The following is a 13,342-nucleotide window of genomic DNA, read 5'->3' as shown; positions in this document are numbered from 1 at the left end:
AACGCAGCAATTTTAGGTGCAACGACCGGCCTCTCATCTGCCCCAACACACACACACACACACACACACACACTTTATGCGTGTTTAATATATGTGGAAGAGCGGGGAAAACGATTAAAACAACACCCCTGCATAGAAAGTGACATTTCTGCCCCAGACCCGCTCGCAAATGCTGCCCCCGCCAGCGGCCCTCGGGGGGCTAAAGGGAGAGAGAGACGCCGTCCCAGAGAGGCCGCCGGAGGGAGCGGGAGACACTTCCTGCCCTTCCCGGAAGCAGCCTCTGATGCCTCCGGGATGCCGCTTGAATGGCCGGACGGGAACCCGGTGAGCTCCAGGGGGCTTGGAGGGGGGAAGGGGGGGGGGCTACAAGGCAAGGCCCGGAAGAGAGGGGAGGGTCCCTTGGCCCCCTTCGTGCGGAGGAGGAGGAGCCACGAGGAGGGCTACAGGGCGGGATCTGAACTCGGCGCCCAGGGAGGCAAGACGAGATGGAGGGGCCGGGGGTCCCACCCAGTAGCGCTTTTCGGAAGGAGAGGCAGGAAAGGAGGGAGGGGCGCCCGGAGAGAGTTTTTAGCTGGGGTGGGGGTGTTGACCCATGGACCCAGAGCGGTGGGACCGAGGGGGTGGGGTGGGGGATCAAGTGGGGAAGGCGGGCTGTGGGGCGCTGGACCCTCGAAATGAAGGAGACCCCCCTCCTCCTCCTGTCCCACCAGCCTGCCTCCTGCTCACCACCACCACCCCCCGGGGACATTTTGGGTTCCTGGAGGGGGGTGCACAGCCTGCAGCTGCAATGCAAAGGGGTTTTTCTGGCTTAAGGCTCCCCCACCTCCCCCCCCCCGGGATCCCAGCTGTGGGGAACCAGCGAGGGGCCAGGCAGAGCTTCAAGGTCGCCCCCTCCCCAGTGAAGCTAGCGGTGTTGGACTTGCAGGCAAGGAAGTGTCCCTGGCTCCCAGAGCAGGAAGGGGCGCCCTCCCCAAGATCCAGAGCAGGAGCCGGGGGGTGGGTGGGTTTGCAGCTGACATCCCAGCAGATTTTCCCCAGACCTGTACCCCCCTACCACCCCATTTAGGGAATGAGAGCAGGGACCGGAGACCCCTCTGCACAGGGGTTTGCCCAAGAGGGGATGCTTCTGAGAAGGGGCTTGGGTGCTTTTTCCTTTCCCTCCCCCACGTGGTTGTGGAGCATCAGGGCGCCTCCTCTGATCTCTTGCTTTCCAGCCAAGCTGGAGTCTGCAACTGAGCCTCTTCAGGGGGCTGCCATTTTAAACCACCACCACCACCCCCCCCGGGTGGCTTCAGGCAGGGTCAGGAACTCTTTGCCCCGGAGTGGATGTGCAGAGGTTGGAAGGAAATAGTTCAAGGAGGGTGTGTGAACATGGGACCATCCCCAATTAGTGTGGATCAGTGGGTCAAAAACTCTGGAGGCAAAGGTGGTCCCCTCAGTTGTGTCTTGAATCTGTTATGGTCGTTCGAGGGACTGGCACAGGAAATGTGTTTGTAGTGCGAAAAAGGAATTTCCCACCCCTTTTATTTCTCACCCTCCCAGGCAAGAGTGGAAAGACGTCCTTGATAGCTTCTCCACCATCTCCTGCGCTGGGCAAAAGGAAGAGAGCCACCATGCAGTCAGCTCAGGTAAAGGGAGGGGGGTTACTGGTCAGACATGCAAGAGAGAAGAGTTTGGATTTACATCCCCCCTATCTCTCCTGTAAAGAGACTCAAAGGGGCTTACAATCTCCTTGCCCTTCCCCCCTCACAACATAAGAACATAAGAACATAAGAACTAGCCTGCTGGATCAGACCAGAGTCCATCTAGTCCAGCATTCTGCTACTCGCAGTGGCCCACCAGGTGCCTTTGGGAGCTCACATGCAGGAGGTGAAAGCAATGGCCTTCTGCTGCTGCTGCTGCTCCTGAGCACCTGGTCTGCTAAGGCATTTGCAATCTGAGATCAAGGAGGATCAAGATTGGTAGCCATAGATTGACTTCTCCTCCATAAATCTGTCCAAGCCCTTTTTAAAGCTATCCAGGTTAGTGGCCATCACCACCTCCTGTGGCAGCATATTCCAAACACCAATCACACGTTGCGTGAAGAAGTGTTTCCTTTTATTAGTCCTAATTCTTCCCCCCAGCATTTTCAATGAATGCCCCCTGGTTCTAGTATTGTGAGAAAGAGAGAAAAATTTCTCTCTGTCAACATTTTCTACCCCATGCATAATTTTATAGGCTTCAATCATATCCCCCCTCAGACGTCTCCTCTCCAAACTAAAGAGTCCCAAACGCTGCAGCCTCTCCTCATAAGGAAGGTGCTCCAATCCTTCAATCATCCTCGTTGCCCTTCTCTGCACTTTTTCTATCTCTTCGATATCCTTTTTGAGATGTGGCGACCAGAACTGAACACAGTACTCCAAGTGCGGTCGCACCACTGCTTTATATAAGGGCATGACAATCCTTGCAGTTTTATTATCAACTCCTTTCCTAATGATCCCCAGCATAGAGTTTGCCTTTTTCACAGCTGCCATGCATTGAGTTGACATTCCCATGGAACTATCAACTAAGACGCCCAAATCCCTTTCCTGGTCTGTGACTGATAGCACTGACCCCTGTAGCGTGTATGTGAAGTTTGGATTTTTTGCCCCTATGTGCATCACTTTACATTTAGCTACATTGAACTGCATTTGCCATTTCTTAGCCCACTCACCTAATTTATCAAGGTCCACTTGGAGCTCTTCGCAATCCTTTGTGGTTCTTACCACCCTACATAATTTGGTATCATCTGCAAACTTAGCCACCACACTACCCACCCCTACTTCCAGGTCATTTATGAATAAGTTAAAGAGCACTGGTCCCAAAACGGATCCTTGGGGGACACCACTCCCTACATCTCTCCATTGTGAGGACTTCCCATTTATACCCACCCTTTGTTTCCTGTTCCTCAACCAGTTTTTAATCCATAGGAGGACTTCCCCTCTTATTCCTTCATTGCTCAGTTTTCTCAACAGTCTCTGGTGAGGAACTTTGTCAAAAGCCTTTTGGAAATCCAAGTAGACAATGTCCACTGGTTCCCCCTTATCCACATGTCTGTTTACACCCTCAAAGAACTCTAGTAAGTTTGTAAGACAGGACTTGCCTCTACAAAAGCCATGCTGACTCTTCCTCAGCAGGTCTTGCTTTTCTACATGTTTAATAATTTTATCTTTAATGATAGATTCTACTAATTTACCAGGAACAGATGTCAAACTGACTGGCCTGTAATTTCCTGGGTCCCCCCTAGACCCTTTCTTAAAGATTGGTGTGACATTGGCCATCTTCCAGTCTTCAGGGATGGAGCCTGAGTTCAGGGATAAGTTGCATATTAATGTGAGAACATCAGCAATTTCATGCTTGAGCTCTTTAAGAACTCTTGGATGAATGCAATCTGGGCCAGGGGATTTGGTAGCATTTAGTTTATCAATGGCTGCCAGAACTTCTTCCTTGTCTACCACTATCTTCGCTAGTTCCTCGGATTCACCTCCTAAGAAGCTTGGTTCAGGTGCAGGAATTTTCCTCACCTCCTCTTGGGTGAAGACAGATGCAAAGAATTCATTCAGCTTCTCTGCAATCTCCCTGTCATCTTTTAGCACACCTTTTGTTCCTTCATCATCTAACGGGCCTACCGCTTCCCTAGCTGGCTTCCTGCTTTTGATGTACTTGAAGAACTGTTTGTTGCTAGTTTTGATGTTCGCAGCCATGCGTTCCTCATAATCCTTTTTTGCCTCCCTTACAGCTAACTTGCTTCTCTTTTGCCACCATTTGTGTTCTCTCTGGTATTCTTCATCAGTTAAGTTGGACTTCCATTTTCTAAAAGACATCTTTTTTTTCCTAATAATTTCCTCAACCTCCCTTGTTAACCCCACCCCCCCCCCCCCCTCCCCCCCCCTCCCCCCACCCCCCCCCCCCCCCTTCTAATCCCCCCCCCCCCCCCCCCCCTCCCCCCCACACCCCCCCCCCCCCCCACCCTGCGCACTATCCCCCTCATCTTTGAGAAATTTCCCCTTCTGAAGGCGAATGTAGCTACATTAGTAGTTGTCACTTGTTCGCATGCAGAGATACTGAATCTGACAGCATTGTGGTCGCTGTTCCCTATAGGCTCAACAACACTGACTTCCCGCACCAGGTCCTGGGTCCCACATAGAATTAGATCTAGGATCACCTCTCCCCTGGTTGGTTCCACAACCATCTGCTCTAAGCCACAGTCATTTAGCATATCCAGGAATGTTCTCTCCTTACTATGACCTGAACATGCATTTTTCCAGTTTATGTGGGGATAGTTAAAATCGCCCATTACCACGACATTTTTGCTTTTGTTGGCCTCTCTAATTTCTTTTTCCATCTCAGAATCCTCTTGTGCACTTTGGTCAGGGGGACGATAATATATTCCTACTGTTAAACTATGCTTCACCCCTGGTATTGATATCCACAGTGCTTCTGTAGAGGAATCAGCTCCCCCTGCATTGTCTATTTTATGTGACACTATGCTCTCTTTGATGTAGAGGGCCACCCCACCCCCAATACGCCCTGTCCTATCCTTCCTGTAGAGCCTGTAACCTGGGATAACAGCATCCCACTGGTTCTCCTCATTCCACCATGTCTCTGTGATACCCACTATATCAATGTCCTCCTTCAAAACTCTGTACTCCAGCTCCCCCATTTTAGGTCGAATGCTTCTACTATTAGCATAGAGACACTTGTATACTCTGTCTCTGTCCCTAACCTGGGATTTATGTGTTTTGCCCTCTAGCCTTTTGTAGACACTATCACTTATCACATTGCTATGCTCCTCGCTTGTATGTGGTTGATTTAGAAAAACCTCCCTCTCTGTCTGCATCCCCATGGACTCTGTATTCCGAACCGAAGTCACCTCAGCTCCTGTCGGCTTTCCCCCAAGGATCAGTTTAAAAGCTGTTCTGCCACCTTTTTAATGTTGAGCGCCAGCAGCCTGGTTCCTCTTTGGTTAAGATGAAGCCCGTCCCTTTTGTACAGGCCTGCCTTATCCCAAAAGGTTCCCCAGTTCCTGACAAAGCTGAAACCCTCTGCCTTACACCACCTTCTCATCCACGCATTGAGTCCCTGTATCTCTGCTTGCCTAGCTCGCCCTGCGCGTGGAACAGGTAGCATTTCGGAGAATGCCACCTTGGGGGTTCTGGATTTTAACCTTTTTCCTAGCAGCCTAAATTTAGCTTCCAGAACCTCCCGGCTACATTTCCCAATGTCATTGGTACCAATGTGGACCACAACTGCTGACTCCACCCCAGCACTGTCTAACAGCCTATCTAGACGAAGCGTGACATCCGCAACCTTCGCACCAGGCAGGCAAGTCACCATGCGGTCATCACGCCTGTCACAAACCCAACTCTCTATATTCCTAATGATCGAATCACCCACTACAAGGAGCCCCCCACCTCCCCGAGGGGTATCCTCAGTGCGAGAGGATATCTGACCACCAGCTAAGGAAGGGGTCCCATCTAAGGGAGCATCTTCCACCACCTCAGACTGGCACCCTCCATCACCCAGACTCTCATTCTCCATGACATCTGAAGAGATGTCACCTTGGGAGTGGGACCCGGCTGCTAGGTCCCTGAAAGCCTCGTCTGTCACCCTCTCTGCCTCTTTCAGCTTCGCCAGGTCTGCCACCTTGGCTTCAAGAGAACGCACACGTTCCTTGAGTGCCAGGAGCTCATTGCAGCGAGGGCACACCCATGACTTCTGCCCTAGTGGCAGATAGTCATACATGTGACACTCAGTGCAAAACACTGGAAAGCCCCCCTCCCCCTGCTGGCTTCCTGCCTTCATATCTAATTTTGTTTAGATATTCAAATATTGATTTTAATTAGTGCCTCCCTCTTAAGGTTTCTATACCTTCTACTATCCCTTAAAATATGTTCCTATTTAGTAAAACACCTGCGCGCGCAGATTTAAAAATGTGAGAAGCCCCACCCCTTCAGCACTAACTGAAAAGATTTACAAATGTGAGAAGCCCCACCCCTTTAGCAGCCTCCACCAATCAGCAGCCCTAGGACAAGGAGAAAAAAGAGAAACCCCCTGTTTAAAATACACTGTTTAAAAGATGTGGCTTTGAGAAAAGCCCTCTGTAAAGAAAAATCAGAGCTCCTCAGCCCTTTCTGGCACACTTCTCAGCCCTTTCTGGCCCACTGCTGTTCTCCACTGCTCCTCTTCTCAAACACCCTGTGAGGTGGATGGGGCTGAGAGACCTCCGAGAAGCTGTGACTAGCCCAAGGTCACCCAGCTGGCGTGTGTGGGAGTGTACAGGCTAATCTGAATTCCCCAAATAAGCCTCCACAACTCAGGCGGCAGAGCGGGGAATCAAACCCGGTTCCTCCAGATTAGATACACGAGCTCTTAGCCTCCTACGCCACTGAGAGAGAAATTTATATCCCCTGGTGCCACTGGAGATTGGCAACCCCACCCATTAATGAACAAGGTTTTTCTCACCTCTTTATCCTGTCTACATCTTTAGAGGTAGCCCTTCAGTAAGGCCAGATAGCTTTAGGGGAACAGGAGACAAGAGAGATGACAAGGAAGGTCTCATAGTCCCACAAATAGCCGGTGAGTGAAGTCAATTACCAGTCTGCATGCTGGAGAAAAGAAAACAGCGTTGTGGACTTGGCCTCTGTGGATCAGGCTTTTGTGGGTTTTCTGGGCTGTGGTCTGGTAGTTTTACCTCCTAACTTTCTGCCTGCATCCATGGCTGGCATAATGATGTTTCTTAATGATTCCCTTAATAACGTTCTTCCTTAATGAATTTCAGTGTCAGGAAATAGTTTTTTTTTCTAATTGTCTATCAGGACTGGAAGAGGTGACCCTCTCACACTGCCTAACTGGAGGAAGGGAACTGATATGTGTGTGTGTGTAAATGAAGCAGTGTTTTGTATGCTGGAACTGAGGAGGCGGCAGATGCTGCTTGAAGTTGGCCGAAACACCTTTATTAAATTAGTAATTATTAAATGATTTGAATCCCACCATCGGAACCGGTTGTTAGATCATTTGAATCCCACCACTGATCGGGCTCCTTGCCCTTGGTTCTGGTGCTGCCAGATTTCAAGACTGCCCATGGTGACACACACACCCCTTCCCTTGTCTTGCACGGCAGGAGTGAAGAAGCCTAAGCAGGAACTGTGAAAGAAATCTGGACCATGAATTTCCCATGTCAGTTACCATGTGGACATCTGTGGTCTCTTCCTCAGCTAGCCCCCTGCCAGTCAAGACAGCCCCTCTGGCTCCAGGATACCCCCAAAGAGGGGTGGGGGTGGGGGGTCAAATGTTCCCACAGGGCTCTGCTCCCCTATTCTTTGTGAAGCTGTTGCACTATTAAGTAACTGTCTCTTAATATTAAGCTCATGTGTCCACAATTCAGGAAGGATATTGACCAGCTGGGGCGTGTCCAGAGGGAGGCAACCGAAAGGGTCTAGAATCCACGGCCTGTGAGGAGAGGCTTAGGGGGCTGGGTATGTTTAGTCATTTAACCCCAAAATTAACAAAGTTGGGAAATTGTGCAAACACAGGTGTCGGGATCGAGGTAGAATAGAATTGCAGAAGAAAACGCTCTTAATGAAAAGGACCAGGTATTTGTTTGACCCAACCGAGGTCAGTAGGAAACGGACTACTTCTAAGAAAGCAAGCAAGATATTTGCTAGCTGCACCAGTTAATGAGCCTTCCTTGATAAGGGAAAATATTTACAGCCATATAATTTGGCTTATGAATTAAATAAGCAAATCCATTGTTCCTTCTATCAGGAGCAGATTGAAATTCAGGCCTCAGATCCGGGTGTCTCTGCTTTTGACTTTTCTGCCCACAGACCAGCTTTCCACTGATGTCAAGAAATGTTTCCTTCTTTTTGCAGGATGGAGTATCCTTTGAAGAGGTGGCCGTGCATTTCACCAAGGAGGAATGGGCCCTGCTGCGGCCCGCCCAAAGGGCGCTGTACAAGGAAGTGATGCTGGAGAACTTTTGGAATGTGTCTTCTCTGGGTGAGGATCCTTTTCTTCTAGGCTGATCCGAATAGCAGGTCTCAGCCAACCTCCATGGTCCGTCCTCTGATTTGGGGGGTCTTTTGGATTTACGTTGCAGAGAGCAAACCTCTGCCTGGCAATTCTCTGTTGGATCACCTGAGAGGACATCACAAGAGATGTCAAGAGAAGGTGTCTCTCCGGTCTGGGTTTTGCCTTACCTTGACTGAGAGGTTGCTGTGGAGGGAACTTTGCCAATTATTTAGTTTACAACAGGCATTTTCCTCTCAGGGAGCACCAAAGAACTGCCAATTCTGGATGGATTTATCTTGGGTCTGTGCTGTCTTCCGTCGCTTTTCTAATACTTGCCTATTGTGTATTTGTGGATGGGCTGTCCAACTCACTGGGGGGATTTATTTGCACTCAGGAGAGCTCTAATTTTGGTGGTGGTTGTTTTTTCCCCCTGATTACAAGGTCCTCTGATTGCTAAGCCTGAGCTCATAGCCCAACTAGAAGAGGAAGAAGAGGGGTTTCTCGGGACCTTCGATGAAGAGGAGGAACTGGCAGGTAGCTACTATATGTCTTTCGGGGATGTGCTTTGCCTGTGCTTTCTTTTAAGAGCGGGTGGATTTCTGTGAGGATTATTGTCACTGTGAGGATTATTGTCTTCCTTTTGAGATTGAATGAGATGTGAATGTGGAAATGGTGGCTGCAGATCTGGAACGTATGAAAACAGCCTGCTTCCTTGTACCAAGTCAGACCACTTATTCACTGTCCACCCTAAGTAGCAGTGGCTGTTTGGCAGGGCTATTTCCAAGGCACCCAAAACCCCTTTAAATGGAGATGCCAGGCACTGAACCTGGGATCCTGGCGCATGGAAAGCATGCATTTTCCCACAGAGAAGACCCAGAGCAATTCCAGTGAGCACTCACACTAGTGCATTTTACCTTCTCCCCTCGGTTCACAACAGAGTCGTCAGCCATTCTGAGCAGCCTGGCACATAGAGATTTCCCAACATGACAACACAGCACTATAAAACCCCACATCTTGCAGAGGCCATCCTTGCTTTCTCACTACCTCTCAAACCTTAGCCAGGATTCATCTCCAGTTGTCAGTATCATAGAGACATGAAGCTGGTTTGCTAAACAAAGCATCGTGCAGTAATGGTTGTAGCTTTGGTTGGGTTGTGTAGCAGAAGTCCTGACAGGTGGGGGAGGGGGCAGAAGAATCACCTGTCAAGTAGAAGGGGGAACCTGGTCACGCTGAAACTAGTAGGAAACTCTGGGGGAATATTTGGACTTTGAGGGAGGCTGCAGTCTGGTCCTTTCTGAGATTATAGGGAAGGGATGGTGATATCATCTCCAAGATTGGTCTGAATGTAACCGAGACCCTCTAATTTTCCCATTCCATTTCTGTAATTATTTTCCACTCTTGCTTTCTTCCCAGGTTTTCTGAAATTAAAACAAGTGGGAGAGAGAGATAGAGGAGTTAGAGTCTTTGGGGGACCCCTGATGCTTCATTGTACTGAAAGGTTGGGGAAAGGATGTGGCTTAAACAACTTCTGGGGTGCTTTTTTGAGGATAGGAGTGCAGGTTATTCATGTTCCAGCCAGGGGGACATTTGTGAGTCAAACACCACAGAGACAAAAATTTCCATTGCGTTTTCCATTTTCCATCTGTACAGCAGTTAATTTAATTCAGTCTATAACACTCAAACTATGTTCTTTTTCATAGTGTTCATGCCGCAATTCTTTTCTCTTTCCACACGGGAAGTATGTCATCCAGCAAATGAAATGAACGAGCATTGTGTGAATGAAAAAGGAGAGACATATTCAGATGGGGAAAAAACCACTGCATATTCTGGTGCCCTGAAAAAGAAAGAAGGAAAACAGTCAATTGAAGAGAGAAGTAATTCTGGTCCTTTCCAGGAGGACGATTCTCATAAAACTCCACCATTTGATAAAATACATGAAAAATGCAATAGGAATGAGGATGATACAACAGGGGAAAGGCTTTCTAAAAAATCAGATAAAAATCTTCATTGCAGTGACCGTAACAGAATGAAAATCCTTAAATCCCTGAAATGTGCAAAGAGTTTTGGAGAGGAAAAAAAGATAATTTCTCATAAAGGAATTTACACACAGGAGACCAACTGTAAATGCTTGGAAAGTGGAAAAAACCTTATTTCCCATCAAATTTCCAACGGGCAGAAACCATATAAATGCCTGGAGAGTGGGAAAGATTTCAGTGGGAGTGGACAGTATATTTCACATCAAAGAATTCACACAGGGGAGAAACAATATAAATGTCCAGAATGTGGAAAATGCTTCAGTGAGAGTGGAAAACTTACTTCCCATCGAAGAATTCACACAGGGGAGAAACCATACAAATGCCAGGAGTGTGGAAAAGCCTTCAGTCACAGCACAAGTCTTACTTCCCATCGAAGAATTCACACAGGGGAGAAACCATATAAATGCCAGGAGTGTGGAAAAGCCTTCAGTCAAAGCACAAGTCTTGCTCGCCATCAACGAATTCACACAGGGGAGAAACCATACAAATGCCTAGAGTGTGGAATAGCCTTCAAGCACAGTGCCAGCCTCACTTCCCATGAAAGACTTCACACAGGAGAGAAACCATATAAATGCCTGGAGTGTGGAAAATACTTCAGTAGGAGTAGAAGCCTTACTTCCCATCGAAGAATTCACACAGTGGAGAAACCATATAAATGCCAGGAGTGTGGAAAAGCCTTCAGTCAGAGAGGAAATCTTACTTCCCACCAAAGAATTCACACAGGGGAGAAACCATACAAATGCCCAGAGTGTGGAAAAGGCTTCAGTTATAGCGCTAGTGTTACTTCACATCAGAGAATTCATACAGGGCTGAAACCATACAAATGCCTGGAGTGTGGAAACTCCTTCAGTCACGGGACAAGTCTTGCTGCACATCAGCGAGTTCACACAGTGTTGAAACCATACAAATGCCCCGAGTGTGGAAAAGGCTACAGTAAGAGTGGAAGCCTTACTTCCCATCAAAGAATACATACACAGCAGAAACCATATAATTGCCAGGAGTGTGGAAAAGCCTTCAGTCAGAGAGGAAATCTTACTTCCCATCAAAGAATTCACACAGGAGAGAAACCATACAAATGCCCAGAGTGTGGAAAAGGCTTCAGTTATAGCGCTTGTGTTACTTCACATCAGAGAATTCATACAGGGCTGAAACCATATAAATGCCTGGAGTGTGGAAACTCCTTCAGTCATGGGACAAGTCTTGCTGCACATCAGAGAGTTCACACAGGGGAGAAGCCATACAAATGCCCTGAGTGTGGAAAAGGCTACAGTAAGAGTAGAAGCCTTACTTCCCATCAAAGAATACATACACAGCAAAAACCATATAAATGCCAGGAGTGTGGGAAAGACTTCAGGCTGAGAGCAGATCTTATTTCCCATCAAAGAATTCACACAGGGGAGAAACCATACAAATGCCTCGAGTGTGGAAAAGCCTTCCGTCACAGCTCAAGTTTTACTTCACATCAGCGAATTCACACTGGGGAGAAACCATACAAATGCCTCGAGTGTGGAAAAGCCTTTAATAAGAGTGGAAACCTTACTTTCCATCAAAGAATTCATACAGGGCAGAAACCATATAAATGCCTGCAGTGTGGAAAAGGCTTCCGGCAAAGAGTACATCTTACTTGCCATCAAAGTATTCACTCAGGGGAGAAAACGTAAATCTTGGACTATAGAAAAAGGTTCAGTTCAAGTGTAAAATTTACTTCTCATCAAAGAATTCACAAAGGGGTGTGGGAAACATACATTGCCTGGAATGTGGAAAAGCCTTTAGTCACAGCACAAATCTTAGTTCACATCAGATAATTCACACAGGGCAGAAACCATACAAATGCCTGGATTCTGTAGAAAGCTTCCATAAGAATGGACACCTAACTTCCCATCAAAGAACGCATACAGGGCAGAAACCATATAAATGCCAGGAGTCTCACTTCACATCAAACAATTCACATGAAAGAGAAACCGTACAGGTGCCTCGAGTGTGGAAAAGACTTCATTCAGAGGGTAAATCTTACCTTCAATCAAAGAATTCACACAGGGGAGTAACCAAACAAATGCCTATAGTGTGGTAAAGCCTTCAGTCACCTCTTCTATCATGCCCCCCAGGAGGGAACCTGTCTCCTAATATGATACTCTCTGTAATACACACAGGGAGCACACAAATGAGGAGCAGAAATCTCCCATATTTACAGTTGATCTCCAGATGGCAGAGATGAGTTCCCCTGAAGTGTTTGTATTTATACCCTGCTTTTCTCAACCATAAGGAGTCTGAAAGTGGCTTGCAAACTCCCTCCCTTGCTCTCCCCTCAACAGGCACCTTGTGAGGTTGGTGGGACTGAGAGAGTTCAAAGAGAACTGTGACTAGGCCGAGGTCACGCAGCGTCCTTTATGTGGAGGAGTGGAGAGTCAAACCCAGTTCCCCAGATTAGAGACCAAGCTGGCTCAATGGCAAAAATGGCTGCTTTGGATGGTAGAGTATAAGGCATTATATCTCATAGAAGTTTCTCCGCTCCCCAATCCCTGCTGTTCTCAGGTGCCATGCCTAAATCTCCAGGTATTTTCCACCTCAGACTTGGCAACCCCCATTCCCACAGATTCATCTGGTGAAATCAGTACAGTGGTGAAGAACAGCAAGCCGTTATCTGGAGAACTTGATTCCCCACTCTTCCTATGAGCAGCAGACTCTTTCCTGGTGGGCTGAGTTTCTTTCCACGCTTCTACTGGGTGAGCCTGGGCCAGTCACTGTTCTCTCAGAACTCTCAGCCCCACCTACCCCTCTGTGGGGAAAGGAAAAGGAGTTTGTAAGCTGCTTCGAGACTCCTGGCTGAGAAAGGTGGGATATAAGTCTCAATTCTTCAGATTCATTCTGGTCAAATCAGCTTTGTCCTCTGGTCCACGATACTCAGGAAAAGTGCTGCTATTTGTGGAATGGATCTGCAGGTTCCGGCCTCCTGGACCTGGCTGAGTAGCAGAGCATTTTTTTCTGGATAACCTTTATTCTTTAGACCATAGCCCACAACAGCAGAAACAAAACACATGCAATACAATATCTGTAACCAATAGGGAAAAATCAAACATTATTAAAATAATTTAACAGGTGGGCTAGTTGGTGCATTAAGATTGTTATCATGAATTTTTTCCTAATATTAATGTTTTTATTTCGAATAGCTATTTACATCCAGATTTTAGCAAGCTCATTTTCGATTGTATAGGTGTATTTTAGTGACTTTTTGATATTTTACTGAATGTTGTATTGTTTTATTGTTATTGTGTTTT

The 13,342-nt window shown here is 47.6% G+C and overlaps 1 protein-coding gene across 4 annotated transcripts; it reads left to right on the top strand.

Moving 5' to 3' along the window:
* The first annotated feature begins 210 nt into the window (after positions 1–210).
* On the top strand, positions 211–11,798 carry LOC125424951 (zinc finger protein 883-like). 4 transcript variants are annotated; one of them, XM_048482391.1, is made up of 5 exons: positions 211–324; positions 1,543–1,628; positions 7,893–8,019; positions 8,473–8,565; positions 9,732–11,798. In XM_048482391.1, exons 1-5 carry the CDS (start codon positions 306–308, stop codon positions 11,726–11,728), a joined length of 2,322 nt encoding a protein of 773 aa, XP_048338348.1. In that variant the 5' UTR covers positions 211–305; the 3' UTR covers positions 11,729–11,798. The 4 variants fall into 4 exon arrangements, with proteins under 4 accessions (XP_048338348.1, XP_048338350.1, XP_048338347.1 ...); XM_048482393.1 differs by lacking the exon at positions 211–324 and having other exon boundaries at positions 383–1,628; positions 9,732–10,192; positions 10,526–11,798; XM_048482390.1 differs by lacking the exon at positions 211–324 and having other exon boundaries at positions 383–1,628.
* Positions 11,799–13,342: the final 1,544 nt, after the last annotated feature.

This window comes from Sphaerodactylus townsendi, unplaced genomic scaffold, assembly GCF_021028975.2.
Source record: "Sphaerodactylus townsendi isolate TG3544 unplaced genomic scaffold, MPM_Stown_v2.3 scaffold_158, whole genome shotgun sequence".
Taxonomy (NCBI): domain Eukaryota; kingdom Metazoa; phylum Chordata; class Lepidosauria; order Squamata; family Sphaerodactylidae; genus Sphaerodactylus; species Sphaerodactylus townsendi.
This window is presented reverse-complemented; position numbering and strand designations above follow the sequence as displayed.

Coding starts and splice junctions, on each gene's coding strand:
- LOC125424951 (XM_048482390.1), top strand. CDS start 1,458: ATGGTCGTTCGAGGGACTGGCACAGGAAATGTGTTTGTAGTGCGAAAA. Junction 1,629..7,892: donor CCACCATGCAGTCAGCTCAG/GTAAAGGGAGGG, acceptor TTCTTTTTGCAG/GATGGAGTATCCTTTGAAGA. Junction 8,020..8,472: donor TTGGAATGTGTCTTCTCTGG/GTGAGGATCCTT, acceptor CCTGATTACAAG/GTCCTCTGATTGCTAAGCCT.